This window comes from Podarcis filfolensis (genome assembly GCF_964270895.1).
Source record: "Podarcis filfolensis genome assembly, chromosome: 9".
NCBI lineage: Eukaryota > Metazoa > Chordata > Lepidosauria > Squamata > Lacertidae > Podarcis > Podarcis filfolensis.
The window spans coordinates 51,414,337-51,430,199 of record NC_139610.1 but is presented as its reverse complement, the minus strand read 5'-3'; the positions used below and the strand labels follow the sequence as shown (position 1 = coordinate 51,430,199).

Sequence of the window (15,863 nt, the reverse complement as noted above, 5' to 3'; positions counted from 1 at the left end):
GTTCAAAGTATCTCATTATGGAACCTTATACGGGCCTTTGTTTGATTCATTAGGGAACAGCTGGAGTTTCAGGTTTCTTTTCGCCACTTGTTGTCCTGGCCTGAATAACAAAGAAATCAAATGGTAAACGTTTGATGAGCCATGCCCTATCTTATGATTTGATTTCTTTGGAATTGTGGCCAGGACAACAGGTGAGGAAAAGAAGCTCAAAGAGGGTGCTTATATATGTGTATATATATATTTGCATATATCTTAGAGAGAGAGGCAGAAAGAAAAACAGCATTTACAAGGTGAACAATCATCCATAAATGAAAATCTCTCTGTACTGAAATGGAGAAATGGTTGTAGTATTGGCTCCCATAATGATGATTAATTCGATATTTAGATACATTTAGACAATTCCCAGGGAGGATTTAATTAGGTGTATCGCTAGTCCTGCTAATTTATTTTTAATCTCAAAATTGTATGTAAGGCTTGCCCAGTCTCTTCCCTGAGGATTCCTCTGGATGTAACTTCCAAGAACATTTCCCTTCAAGTCAACAAGAGTGTCTTAGCAAGATGAAAACTGTATTAGTACAAAGACACTTAATTGTTTCACATAGTGGCCCATGGGTGCATTGAGGCCTACTAAATCCAGAGTTCAGTGAGCTCCCTTGGATGACCAAGTTGTTTATTCACTATTTTTGAGTTTGCCACCCTTCTGATACTGTTCTTACTAGCAAAAGCATTGGTCCACTAGCCTGATGATCATTGCTAAGGTGTGGAGGACAAGTAGTTCTGACAGAATGATTTATTAGCTTCCCACCTCAAAATTTACCCTAGCAGAAATGTTAGAGACAAGTCCTCTAACTGGAAACAAATAAATCCAGACATTTTAAGCCTAAATACAAACAAAAATCAGTGTGGTGTATTGGAGGCAGAGTTTCAGACAGGGACTGAGGGCACCTGGCTTCCTATTCATCTGTGAAGCTCACTGGATGGCCTTGGGCTAATCAAATCCTTCTTCCTCACCCACCTCACAAGGCTGTTGTGAAGATCAGAGAAGTTTGGAGAATGGATAGGTTTACAACAGGCAATGAATCAATAAATAAAATGCCTAACCTCCATCCTTTAAACACCTATAGCAGGGATGGCAAAACTGTGGCCCTACAAATGTTGTTGGATGCCAGTTCCCATCAGCCTCAGCCAGCAAAGTCAGGGATGATTGTCCCAGGTTCTCTACCCCTGAGTGAAAGGATTAGTGGATGCTTGCAAACTGCAGGACAAAACACTGTTGAGATGTATTACTAGCCTTCTGATGCTTTAGGTGTCAGAAATGTATTGCTGAGAAGAGATTTCACCATTCACTCTTGTCTTACCTTCACATCTTTAACATTCATCCTTGTCCCTTCCTTCCCAACAAAGATGTCATCGATGTCGACAAGAATGTATCTATCCAAGGACAATGTAAGCCTCTTCCCTGACAGGAAGGAGATGGCATCTATAAAAATGAGTTTGTGCAGCCAAAAGTTCAAATTGTTTCCAAAAAGAACTCTTTGAATCCCATCATGAAGTCCCAGGTCCTGAATCACTGTGGCATAGAGAGAAGCCTTAGGCAGTGATACTGGGAATGGTTTGGAAGCTTGAAATTCTGTTAAAAGCACTGGTTGATAAGTGGAGTGATTATATTGGAAAATGGTCCAGTCTTCACCAGGTAACGGGCCTTTCTCAACCCTTGGGGCTTTGGTAATGTGAAGCAGAGGAGACTGGGGGTTTACTAAGCAGTTTTGCAGAGCGGCATTATTGTAGAGATGTAATGGAAATCCTTTGAGTTTAGTGCTCGACAAGCTGTTCTCATTGGCTTTATGAAAACCAATTATGCTAACACTGTATTCCACACAGTATTTTTCCAGGAGTTCTCTATTCCATGAATCCATGGAGGTGTACTTCAAAATATTTTCATAGATTACAAGGATGTATTTCCCTTTGCCATTGTCTGCCAGTGGAGGAAGGTCCCCTTTTCCTGATGCAATCACCATCTGAAACTGAAACCGACTTGACTCCAGAATGGCTATGATGTCTTGGCCGAGCTGAGAGTACTGGCTCTCCACAAAGAGCAGCACAGTCGGGTCAGTCCTAGATGGATCGATGGGCTTCACCGTTTTAAGCTCCATTGACCTGTATGGCAAGAGTTTAAGATCCTCACACTCCGCCCCTCCTGTGGTATCAATGAGGGCTATTTCCTGCTTGTGACCTGTATACAAGTAATAAGCAGAAATGACTATGCTCGCTAAGCAGAAGGTGGCTAAGAGAACGACCAATGTTCGAAAACTTCTACGAAGCTTCACAATAAGATTCATGTTTTTTGCAGCACTTTATGTTTGTTCATTTAGTTACTAAAAAAACAACAATTGGCTTCTTCCTTCTAAAGTGCCATTATAAACAGACCAAGTGATGGTGTCAGTACCACTCTCCAAACGTTCATGTGACCATTGCAATGCATTTATAAGGGGGGTGTTCAAAACTATGAAACTCTGAGAGCTGGAAGTCCAAAGAGTTGGAAATCTATATTGGAAGCCGTCTTCTCTGAATGCGCCAGTTGCCAATAATCAATGGAGAAGACAATTAACATTATCTGCAACAAAGTGAGAAATTAGAGTAGGTTAAGAAAAATCCATACAGCAATTAAAATGTGTTAATTAAATAAGCTAGTCACCTTTTAAAAAAAAGTTCTATTGATTCCACCATAGATGACGACAGTGGGATGGCTTCATGGTGTCATTTAGGTGTGGGAAAATATTTATAATTTATCATCATTATTTTAAAAAATGCTATAGTAATTAGAGTCGGAATGAATCGTGCTACATAAAAGCAGAATTAAGGTTAAGATAACTTGACTTTAAAGGTTAATTGCAAGGACAGCAGAATGATGGCAAAGAGGTATTTTAGGTTAAGGTAAATCTTAACCAAACATTCAGCAAGTGAAATCTTGGAGATTTTTTGGTCTTGCTCTCAGAAGGGTCATTTGCATTATAGCAAGGCTGCTGGCATAAGATTTTAAGATTCTAGACAACAACCTTATATCTGTTTTGGAGTGGTGGGGTCGAATGTTTATGTTTCTGGGCACCCATATCAATTTTTTAAGAGTCCAGGTGACTGGGAGAATGGAGACTGGTTTACAGCTTGGCCTTCACAATTCATGTCTCACCTCTAAGATCAGTAGGTGGAGCAGCCCTGATAAAATGCTGGGGGGGGTGTGTGTGTGTGAAGATACTTGTTCCTTGCACAGAAGCCTCTAGTCCCTTTTAATGACATGCTCCAATCTATGGGCCAGACAATTAAACCGCATATACAGCAGGGCCTGTTCTCTTCAATATTCTGAATTGCCAAGCATGTGCTATGCAGGGCTGGCCCAAGACAAATTGCTACCTGAGGCAAAGGACTAGATATCACCCTCATTCCCATGTAGTTGAACCTTGTTTTAAGACTGGCCATTGGGCAACTTCTTCCACTGCACATGAGGACAGTAGGCTAGCTTAGGAAGCACATGGCAAATGTCGTCCTAATGCTGTAGTAGAGACAGCCCTGGCTCTGGGTAAATAAAATAACAGAATTGTAGAATTGGAATGGGCCACCAGGGTAATCTAGTCCAACCCCCTGCAATGCAGGAAACTTTTGCCCAACGTGGGGCTTGAACCTGCACCCAGAGATTAAGAGTTTCATGCGTTGCCGACTGACTACCCATAGTAATTTTCTGTTTAACTTCAATGAAGTGTATTCATAGCCAGTGCTTTGTAAATTGTTACCAAATGTCAGAAGCTTGGTCTTAGATGCTGTGATACATTAGTTGGGCCACCTTGCTGCTTCTTCTTCTCAATCATTAATGATGACTTTCAGTCCTCTCCATGGAAAGCCAGCACACCCCACCCTCCATTTGGAGAGGTCTGACTCGTGGCAATTATAACTGCGATGTTTTTTTATAGGTCAAGCTTCAATCTTATACACATGTACTTGGAAACAAGGCTGCAGACCTAACTGTACTTACCTGGGAGTAAGCTTGCTGTATTTAATAGGACTTCTGAGTAAGCGTGCATAGGATTGTAAGTTCATGGAAGTCAGTGGGTCTTACTTTTAAGTATACATGTATATGATCGATTTGCAGGCCCCCAAAACACGACCAATTGAGTAAATATAGAAAGATATTAATAATGTTAAAACAGATATTTATATAATACTTAGAGTGCTATTGATTACTGCTCCCATACTACAGGTGGAGTATCAAGTATGAATATGTTTTCTATATAAGGCTTCAAAAGCAGAAACAATATATAAAAATGTATAACTGGAATATTAGAATGTATAACTGGAAAGTCCCCTGCCAAAAGCCTACTAAAGTGTAATAATACATATAACCAGTTTACTGCTCCTATCATTTCTACTACTGATATTACTACTGCTAGTAACAGTTCAATTGCTGCTTAATTACTGTGAACATAATCATGATTAAGCCAATGTTTATAGATTTCTTGCTTAACTTTAATGTTTCAGATGCTTCCTGCAAAGCGATAAGGCTCTAGACAGATACAGCAGATCATATGAAATTCTCCACAAGAGTTCATTGCAGTTTTGAAGCTCTGGTGACACTGATAAATCACTGCAACTTCACTTTTGGAGTACATCAAATATCACACACACATCTTGGGCTTTACAATCTCATTAGGGTTATTCACTGTCCCTAAACAAATCAATAAGTGGTCCTTACAGCAAGCAAGAACGAAAAAAAACAAAACCTTTTGAATTTTTGTTACCAGAAAGGGGGGGGGAGGGGGGAAAGTAGAGCATTCTTAGATGAAATCTCATTTGTTTTCATTCCAGTTATATATTTTTCAACACTAGAGGGCAATATGTTCTCATTTTTCCTCATACATGAATTGCTATCACCTCTTTTACTACCGAGACAGCTTACAAAACAAAGGGCTTTGCAATCAACCTCAGAGTTGTAAGGATCTAAAGAACAGGTTTAAAAGTGGATTGGAGACTTTACTGCTAAAACAATATAATGTAAATTCTCATAGATAATATATTGCTGTCATATTAATACTTACAATATTTCTTACTTTGGACCAGTAGAACAGGTGAAATTAGAAGGCTGTTGTTTTCTCTCTTTTTGTCTTTCTTTCTCTTAAGGTGAGTTGGGCACCAGAATTCTAAGCTATGAAAATAATACTTGGTGAAAAAGAAAATCTGTTTTGGATTAAATTATTGATAATATAGCTAACAAAATCCCTATTATGAGGAAACATCTTGACAGATGCAGGTTTATTTTTAAATGTTCTCCTTCTGTTTTCTAATTTTGGAAATATGAAGGCCAAACTTATTCTGCTCTGTTTCAAAGCAGCTCATGGTACAAACTAGTCAAAATTAAGTACATTTAAGTTCTGTTCACATCAATGAAAGTGTTAAGGATATGCTTTAAATTTCTCATTAGATTTAATAGGATTTAAAAGCACTTAACTTTGGTGGGATTGTATCTATGATCTTTAAATTAGTACGGCTATAGCAGGGTGATATTGAAAACAATGGCAACTTGTGACTGAAAGCATAATATTTCTTGGAGTTATGAACAATCTGGAAGATAGAAGGTCCCCCCCCCCCTTTCTTCTCTCTTGATTGCACAACATACACATTTCTGTTTGGAGAACTGTATTACAAAACTCAGAAAAATGCTAATTTCAAAGGCCAGCTGTGTTTATATTTGTGTATATTTAAAGGAAATGACAATTACACATTTTTCATCTTTATAGTGAGGGGGTTTCTTGTCTATCAGTTTCACCACTGTTTTTTGAAGCCACTGTAGTAGAAAGAAAATAATGTCTAATACTGTATTATTGTTTAAGATGGGATAATTTTGTGCAAAGATTGTAACAGACAGCAGTGAAACCGACAGTCTCTTCCTTCCACCAGTTACATAACAAATCGGAAGAAGCTCCTTCGCTTTAATAGCAGAACTTGCAATGGGCTTCAAAATCAAAACCCCTAGTCAATTTCAACTCTACGACGAAAGGAGCAATTCCTTCAAGATGGGAATTTACTTCAGCAGTTTTTAGTAAGCAATGCAATCTAGACACTATTTATAAACTTCCTGTCCTTCTTAAAACTTTGATGATATCTCAAGAGCCAAATGCAAAGCAACCACTGTTCACTCACTTCTCAGATTTAATGGGTGAAAGAGTGGAACTGTTTGAATGCTATTTCTGAAAGAACTACTGGGCAGTTTCCCTCTGAGTATCTGTTTTTGGGAATCGCGGGTGGGGAGAACGCAATTGCACTTGGGTTCTACTCATGGGCTTCCCATAGGTCACTCTGAAAGCTGGGTGCTGGATGAGAAGGTCCAGCAGTGTTCTTCTTATGTTCTCATCTTGATATTGTATGAAGTCCCTTGACCTCATTGAACTTTGAACCCCAGAGATGACATCCCTTGATGAAACTGGCTCCCTTAACACCATAGGTCTCATGCTCCTCAGTGCCTGTTGAGTGTGAAGAGTAGGAGCTGATTCATTGCTGGTGGAGTTCTAGGCTCTAGGCCTTTAATGCTTCAAAAGAGGTGAGTGGACAGAACTTGGGAGAGATAAAAGGCTTCAGTTTAACCCCAGACCTCGCTGGAGCCAGTTGTCTGCTTAGAGATACCCAAGATCCTGCAACTTTAGATCGACCCTAATCTCTGCTTCCTTGATGAAGCATTCATCATATCCCATGGACTTTTGTTCAGGACAGTTTATCAACACTGCGTATACTTTCTCTTTATATAGGGGTGATGCTAGTCATGTGGTTAAACTAGCCAGAAACCACTGCATGGGATGCATGCAGAGAGAGCTTATGGACTCAGCCTTTGCGGCTGAAATTTTTCTCTGCTGTTAATGAGCAGTTATGGATTCCTCCATGCATGCCTGTGCCACACATAGCCTTCTTCTGTCTCAGATTCTCAATGCCTAGCTTTTCAGGCTGAGGATGCAGTTGAGCCGTCAAAGACAGAAGGATGCACAAATGAGGACCGTTGGGGAGATAGATTCTGTTTCCTGTTATTATTATTTTTTTACCATTGTGAATGTTTCATTATATAAGGACCGTTGTACCGATTATGAGCATTTATAGCAATTATTCTTGAGAGGCAGCAAAGTGCAAGGCTGCAGACTACATCTCTTTGTCAGAGGTAATAGCAGGTCTTCAACAAAGTTTCACTCAGAGTAGAAACATTAAATTAATGGACCTAACTTAGCCATGTCAATTCATTTCAGTAGGTGGATTTCAGTGTAGCGTTAACTGGGATATGCATGTGCAGAATGAGGTCTGCTTGCACACCAGGATTGCTCCCCTACATTTCTTCTGCAGGTTCCCCCAACTCTCCAGAGCTAATTTTGGGAGCACAGGGTGCAGGTGGAGGAGAGGCAGGACAATCCCATTGCATGAGAGAAGCTTGTTCCATGCATGCAACAAGTTAGTTGAATCCAGCCTAATGGGTCTACTCTAACATAAAGTTAGTTGAATGCCACCATGTATAGCAGCTGTTCCCAGAGGGTTGGCTATGGGTCCATGTGGCTCTCACATTGACTAAACTGTATTTGAAGTGTGTATTTGGGTGTGTTTTGTAGTTTGTGACAGTAAACCTGTTGAAGGTTTGGTGCCAGAGATCGATGGGTGATGAGCAGCACAATTCTTTCATCTCTGGGTCTTTCATTGTAAAAAGGACCCAGTCCCATGATTCCCTTTTATGCCCATGCTCATGTTTCCAGAATTTGCAAATCTAATGATTCTGTTCCGAACCACTTCTCTTCTCCTAAGTAATATACAGACTGAATACTGAAACAAAACTGTGGCCAGCGCCTAGACAGTTTCCAAGATACTACAACTCAATACATTAAAGAGTATCATTGGGATTTGAAAATGGGTTTTGGCTACATTTTGGACCATGTGTCAAGTCATTGCTCTGAGCCAATTTGATTTAATTGAATTTTGCAAGTAACTTTTTTTTTTTGTGAGACACTATCAAATGCTTTTCGGTGAAGTCTATATATATTACATTTACAGCTGTTTTTGTACTGCTGCCAGCAACACAATCAAGTTTCTGAGGTATGATTTGCTTTCCTCTTTCAGCCAGGAGACCTGCCTTAATGCAACATTAAGGTAGCTCTGTTAAAAATAAAAAGAGCCGGGCGATGCAAATTCAGAGGCTCAAACAGCAGCATTAATATGCACACATACTCAGTGGGTTTTATGGCGCACAGCTGGTGACTGAACAGTGATGGTAAACTAAAAGCAAAACAGGAAAAATATTATCGATGTGATAGATAACTCTTTTATTTTATTTGTCTCCCACTCCTCATTTCTTTACTTATCCTTATCCGTTGCTTTTGTATCATACAGTACTCAAGAACGCAGTTAACCACCTCTCTGTAGCCAGGTCTCCTGGGACTAGATAGCATATGATGCCACATATCCTCTGCTGGGATATGATATAAATCTCCTCTCCCCTGCAAGCTCTTTGCATATGCCAGGGTTTACAAAGAGCATGGGATTAGAGCCAACAATAAGTGCAATGGGAAATAGATACCCACATACAAACACATTAAGGAATTCATACATTTGGTTCCTCTCAGTTTCTCATTTTTCAATTCCACATTTCCATATCACTTTTGTGACTTAAAAAATAATCCTAATGAAACTGCATCTGCATTTTAATGCAATTTTTACTACTTACATTTTTAAAATGTAATTTTGCATATAAAGACATTTCTGCAAAGCAATTTCCCCTATTGTAATGCATTTGTATGTTATTTTCTCTAGCACGTATTTGTATGTAAGTAAATTTTTATTTATACCCCGCCTTCCCCAGCCAAGACCAGGCTCAGGGCAGCTAACATAAAATATCAAATACATTAAAACACAATCAAACAATTGATTAAATTACAGCTTAAAATTAGAATCAGGATAAAATTAAATGACTGCCCATGAATTACAACCATAGGGTCGGGAACCTCAAATATTCATCAGGGCCAGCTATCCATGTTGGTCCCACATGAGCCGATAAAAGGGCCAAAGAGGTAACTTGCAGGGTCCCATAGAGGGGGGTCAAACTGGGCCCGGACCGAAGGCCAGGCGGAACAGCTCCGTCTTGCAGGCCCTGCGGAAGGATGTCAAGTCCCGCAGGGCCCTCGTCTCCTGTGATAGAGTGTTCCACCAAGTTGGGGCCAAAGCCGAAAAGTATATTTATATGCACACTTTTTGAACACATTACTTGGCTGGAGAACTGCATTGCATAATTTGTTTCAAAGACCATTGTGTTTTGGTTTGCATATGAATTTGGAATGTGCACTTCCCAACCCAGCATGCGGTGTGCAAACAGAGCTCTGTATTACCAGAAGCTGTCCTTTTATCTCCTAAGAGTTGTGGACTATTTGGGGTATATGACAGGAATCCCCACATCATGGAAAAGAAAGAGCATCATCTCAGATTGCAAGAAGTTCCACTGTGCACATAGGAACCCTGCAAAGTTTTGGACCACACACACAACACCCAGCAGCAATATGTTGTAATAGAATGTTTTACCAAGGAATGTAGAATATTTGTGATAGAGATGATATGCACTTAAAGTTAAGCTGCACATGGAACAATTAATGGTATTACTAGACCACTGTTGTCTAGTCCTTTGTAGCCAGTTTGGCTATCTCAGCCTGATTAGAAAATCAGGATGTGAGATAGGAAGAGAAATATTTTTCCATACATTTTTTCTCCCCTCTCTACAACACTCCAGTGTTTTGATTTATAGTTGCTTTAGAAAAAGAAAAATCAGATTCAAGAGACATATGTCTTGTTTGACCATTGTGGATTACTCTTAAAGTGCAGGTTTGCAGGACTACTTCTACTTAAACTCTTCAGAAATCATACCTCATTAATGAGGTATAAATTAACTTTTGCTGTGTGCATAGCTTAATACCATGCACTCCACAGCTGATCCTTCTGTATCACAGGAAAGAGGTGGTAAATCTGAAGTCACAACCAGCACTGTGATACACAGGATAAATCACCACCACCACCACCACCACAAATTGCACTTAAAATGTTCTAAGTATTGTAAAGAGATAAAAGGCCACGTCACTCACGGCAAGCTCAGACTAACCTTCCCACACCATATATTTAAAGTACAATAAAAACACACTGAAAGCATCTTGGGAACTGTAGCTTGTTAACTGTAGTTCTGTAATAGGAAACAACAGTCTCCAAGAATCTTTGGGGGAAAGCTATGTGTTTTCAATGTCTTTTAAATGTATGTGGTGGATGTGATCTCATGATACAAAAGGGGGGAAAAGGAATGATAGGGGAGAGAAAAGCAGGCATTAACACAGAGTGTTTTTTCTGGCAGGGAGGGGGAAACTGGGCTCCTTCAGCTGCTCCTTCTCTGGTCGATAGATTTTTAAAAATAACCTTTGTAATGTGCCTTATTTCACTTTCTGGTTTTGTATTGCACTGTCTTGTGTTTTTAAGCTTCCTGGTGTGGACTGCACTTAAAAAGAGAGCCTGTCAATGAGTTCATGGCGATAGATGGGTCCATACTGATCTCCTTGCCATGGTGGTCTTTCTGGGAGGCAGCAGGTGCAACTTCCCAGCGACTCTTGGTCCCCTGGCCTGTAGTGTATTTTCCTCCTGTTTTGCAGACCCAGGACAAGAGATCATAGAATCATAGAATCATAGAGTTGGAAGAGACCACAAGGGCCATCGAGTCCAACCCCCTGCCAAGCAGGAAACACCATCAGAGCACTCCTGACATATGGTTGTCAAGCCTCTGCTTAAAGACCGCCAAAGAAGGAGACTCCACCACGCTCCTTGGCAGCAAATTCCACTGTCGAACAGCTCTTACTGTCACGAAGTTCTTCCTAATGTTTAGGTGGAATCTTCTTTCTTGTAGTTTGGATCCATTGCTCCGTGTCCGCTTCTCTGGAGCAGCAGAAAACAACCTTTCTCCCTCCTCCATGTGACATCCTTTTATATATTGATAGATAAATGCCGAGAGTTATATAGATGTGGAAAGAATAAGTGAAAACTTCCCTAAATCCTGGGTTGTAATACGAAGGCATTTGTCAACTAAGCCAAAATCGTGGTCATAAATTTTAATGGGTCTGTTCTAAGTAAAACTGAGCTGAATACCACCCTTTTAGATTACATGCATTTTTACATTTCTTTAGTTGATTTCACTTGGCTAAACAAAATGGGAACTGGCAATGTAACAAAATCCTAGTGCCTTTGAAGTAACGGATTTGGACTGTGCATCATTTTCTGTGTGCACATTCAGGACTTGTTTGCCTTTCTGAATGTAGATAAAACTCATGACAATGTTGGGGAAAGCAACTGAAGTTCATTGATGTGCTTTGGCACTCAAAAGACTAGCTCAGGTTTAATTTGCCATTCCTTTAGAAGAGATTTGCCAATGATTACCAAGGTGTTCCAGCTCTCAGCGCATGTGTGAATCAGCGCTTGAATTCTACTGCCTGGCACTTTTGTGGTGCACTAGAATCTTACAGTGTTCCATTACATGCTGTCTATGTATATGACTACAGTGGTCTTTAAATGGTTGGGGCAGCAGGGATATAAAAGTCCATAATGCACTAAAAATATCACAAATGCAGCATGAATGCAAAACTCCACAAACCACTAAACATTTATGGTAGCAAAGAGATTGCATTTCCCTTTACAGCATAAAGTTTCCCGAACTTCTACAAACAGTTCAGCTGTGTTGTGTTTCCAGGGTTAAAGCTGCTGCGGCATTCCTGCCCCACCCCCTGGAATGATGACACTATTTGAAGCATCTTGCAATGGTTGCTTGAATACAAACACAAAGCAAATTAAAAGGATTTCTTTTTAATTAAAACAACAACAACACACTGATAGTGAATACAGAAAGAGTCAGTGGGCCTGGATTGGGTTCTGTTCTTAGTTGTGTCAGATAGCCGAGATTATTATTTCTTTGTCTTTCAAACTGACCAATTTGTTCATGGAGCAACAACCCCATTTTTTAAAAAAGCAAAGTCTGGTTCTGTCATACGCCCTTTTTGAGTAAATCCCATGGAAATCAGCATATGGAAAAAGATTACATTATGCATGAAAATCTATGTTGGTTTTGCAAGAAAAAAATAACCGAGTGTAGAGTCCTCCACAAGAATTTTTTTGGGGGTGGGATTTTACAAAACATTTTGAATTTCAGCACAGCATTATTTTCCGCGTATTGTTTTATGAGAACCACTTTATAAGCATGGTGGTGTAAGAAATTGCTACATAATAGGAGGTCTAAAGTTTTATTAAATGATTGAATTAGCTCTTGCACTTCGAAACAAACCTGGGTCATCAGTCCCCACTGATTTCAGTAGGTCTGAAACCAGTGAAACTAATGTACTTCTACTTCAATGATTTGTAGAGAGGGCTGTATGAAAAATTCCCTATACATTTATTTATTTATTCTAATGTGTACATCTGTAAAGACTTTAAGATTAGATGCATTTTTATATTACTTTGGTGGTTTTTACATGCTCGACATGGGCAAGGGCAATGTTACAAAATGTGAGAATCTTTAAAGACGGGATATGAATACACCATGTACCACCAACTTCTGTGTGCTGTAGAAGTGGCACATTCAGTACCTGTTGCCTTTTTCTAGCTATGATTGCTCTTGCAATTACATATCTAGGCAATACTTTCAACATAGCTTAGGTCAAGCAATGACTCGTTATATGAAGAATTCTTTTGTGGCGCTATGTGATGGAAACGAGGCAGGTACAATAAATGCACTGTTCTTTTTCCACCTTAAAAGGGAAAAAAAATCCCTTTATTTATTTATTGCCTCAAACCCAAGGAGGTTTACATCGACATGACCAAAGTAAACTTACAGTAATATTCAAAGTGACAATTCAAAGGCAGTGATACATAAATATCCAAAAAGTTAAAACATCCAGCTTCTCACATAAATGCATGATGTATGACCCACCATTAAAAACAACCCAGCAGATGAGAAAACATCACCAACCAAATGCTTGGCAGTCAAGGACTGGTGCTGAAAAGAGGACCATGTTTATGAAAGGCAGCATCCCTGAAGAGAACACTCCATAATTGGGGGCCCACTATTAAGGAGTCCTCTGTCCTATAGCCACTCACTGTACTTTTGCTGGAGGATGGCCACCAATGATTTCCTAAGGGTCCAGACAGGTTTATGCAGAGAGATATGTTCTAGAAGGTATGGGTTTGTAAGTCAAATCCAGCACTTTGAATTGTGCCCCCAAATGTATTAGAAGCCAATGCAGTCATGCCAGAACTGGTGCTATAAGTCTGAACTGCTGGTCCTCATTAGCAATCTGTCTGCAGAATTCTGTACTAGCAGATGTTTCTGGACAGGCCCACATATAATACATTGCATTACTCTAACCAGAAGGTTTCCTGAACATAGATAATTAAAACTAGGTTACCCACATGCTGGCTGTGGCCTTTTTAAAGGCACTGTACACTACAGGGACCACTTGGATCACCAATGTTAGTGATGAATCCAGGGGTATTCTGCAAGCTGCAACCCTACTCCATTGGGGGGAGGGCAACTTCACTGAAGACCCCGCTGGCACCACGCTGCCAAAAATCTGCAGCCACCACCATCCCATCAGCAGATGCTTTGGGGTGACAACATAGACTTTTTAAGTCAGGGTGGCTAAATATGGCCCTTCAGATGTTGTTAGACTCCAATCAGTCCTTACTCCTAGCATGATGGGAGTTGTAGCACACATCATGTTAGGCACCTCTAATTATATACCTGCTGGGATTGTGGGAGTTGAAGTCCAACAAATCTGGAGGGTCACAGGTTTCCCATTGCTATGTTATATGCGAATTTACACTAGGGATGGAGGGAAAAAATGATTCTGTTTGCATTTAAAGGCAAACTGACCAAATTTGCATGTTCTAAAACAAAACAGGAACCAAAGCCTAGCCATTCTTCAAAATTTGCACTTCTCCAAATTTTGCAATGCAGTTCTGAAACCAAGTGTACAAACATGAATATACTAGGGTGAATTGTACATCAACATGCATATACTGATGGAAAGAACGTAAAATTATGCTTTATAAGAGAGGAAAATAGTCAGCAAAAATGTGAATATTGGGATAAATTCACACTAAAATGCTGATGAGTTTTCATGTTTTTTTTTTTTAATGCAAACTGATGTGGAAATGTAGAGCACTGAATTTAAGATTGGGAAAAGGAGAAACAGAGAGAAAACAACATTGACAGATTTGCCAGGCTCAACAAACAGCAAAGCTTAAAACTCCCACCTCTTACGGTTCTTGTTCTGTAACTTATATGGGGGAAACGTAGCAGGAAAGAGGGAATCTGCAGAAATTTGGCAACTTTACTTCAATATACACAGGCTAGGATCCAAAGAGACATTTTCTGGATATTTGTGCTTTTCCAAACAACTTCTCCGTATGTGGAGTTCTTCATCCTTCCCCCCCCCCCAGTCTCCCCCACAAAGCAGTTATGTCAATCAATGGATTAAGAGCAATGTGATGTTAGTGGACATCAGCACCTGGATGCACAATTCAGCCTTTGTTTTATTCCTCTCCAGCTAGCTAGCAGAAGAGCTTGTTTCACTAAAATGAATGGGGGTTTTGTGCATCCGGTTGCTAATTTGAAAACCAGGCAATCAAAAAATGGGTGGGAGGTGGGGAATTGTTCACAACTACAGAACAACAATATCTATATCAGAAATCAAGCAGGGCACATTCCCCTGTATATTTACTTCTCTATTTAACTCTAGCCTGGTTTCCAAGTTGCACAAAGTAATAATGCTGCTTTATTCCTCACCATTCCTCACAGTACTCCACATCTAGAGTACTGTGTACAGTTTCAGACACCACATTTTAAGGATGTAGACAGCAGCAGAGGTGAGGCCACAATGCTGGCTTCTCAGCAGTAGGAGGGGCAAGCCAGAAGCAAGTTCAAGATGGTGGGGATGCACCAGTGGAGCCAATCCAGCATTCCCACTGGTGCACCTGCACAGCCCTGACCTTGCTGATGGCTGGCCCTTCCCTACCTCTCTCTCCATGAACAGCAGCAACACTGCTGCTGGGAAGCTAGAACTGCAGCTCCACCCTACTGGGTGAACCACTTCTGGATTGGTAGATTGGAACAGGTTCACTGGAGGACAGCGAAGATGTGGAAAATAACTGATCCCAAGGGTCCAATTGAAGTGTTGGGGTGCAATTCAGGCTGTAGGCTGACATACCTTAATGAGAAGAACTGAGAGAAAAACATCTAACCTTCCTATACTGTCCTAGTTGTGCAGACCTATTGACCTTCCTTCAGTGACACCATCAGTGCTGCTGACCTCATTTCCTGCTTCCTCTTCATCCTCACCCTTGGAAGAAGAGACACCAAAGCAATCATAGCTCTTTGTATCTCCACCTTAGTTAGACAGAACTAATATCTTTCCTATCAACTATGTATTTTCCTGAATACATTTTTCTTTCTTATTTTCCAAATCCAGAATCTCATTGTGATTATATCCACGGATAAAATGTGCTCCTCCAACTGGGATTCAGTTAAGCGTCCAAGCTGCATGTTAACTCTAAACACCAACAGTGCACAAATTATAGGAAGGTCAATTTCAGTTGAACATTAGGAGGTGCATCAAGCAGAGGGGTGGAGGGAAGATAGCCACATGTTTTGCATATGGGTTTCCTACACTAAGTTGGAAGAGATTTCCTGCCCTGCATGCCCCGCTCCAACTCTAGGGTTCTATGTGTTTCTTGCATGTGGGATTCTGTCTTTTAATTAACTAAGCAGAATGTGTATTTGTCCC

The 15,863-nt window shown here is 40.2% G+C and overlaps 1 protein-coding gene and 1 long non-coding RNA gene across 4 annotated transcripts in view; one reads left to right on the top strand and one right to left on the bottom strand.

Moving 5' to 3' along the window:
* LOC310742613 overlaps window positions 1–15,863 on the top strand; it is a 510,016-nt gene that overhangs the window by 336,997 nt on the left and 157,156 nt on the right. The gene's annotated exons all lie outside the window — the stretch shown is intronic.
* Window positions 1–15,863, bottom strand: part of NDST4 (N-deacetylase and N-sulfotransferase 4) — a 126,201-nt gene that overhangs the window by 101,538 nt on the left and 8,800 nt on the right. For 2 of the 3 annotated variants that reach the window (XM_083571161.1, XM_083571160.1), the window contains exon 2: window positions 1,359–2,614. In XM_083571161.1, coding sequence (XP_083427287.1) covers window positions 1,359–2,339 — 981 coding nt within the window. In that variant the 5' untranslated portion in view covers window positions 2,340–2,614. Of the gene's footprint in view, window positions 1–1,358; window positions 2,615–5,084; window positions 5,192–15,863 lie in introns of all 3 variants that reach the window. The other variant, XM_083571162.1, reaches the window with a different exon arrangement.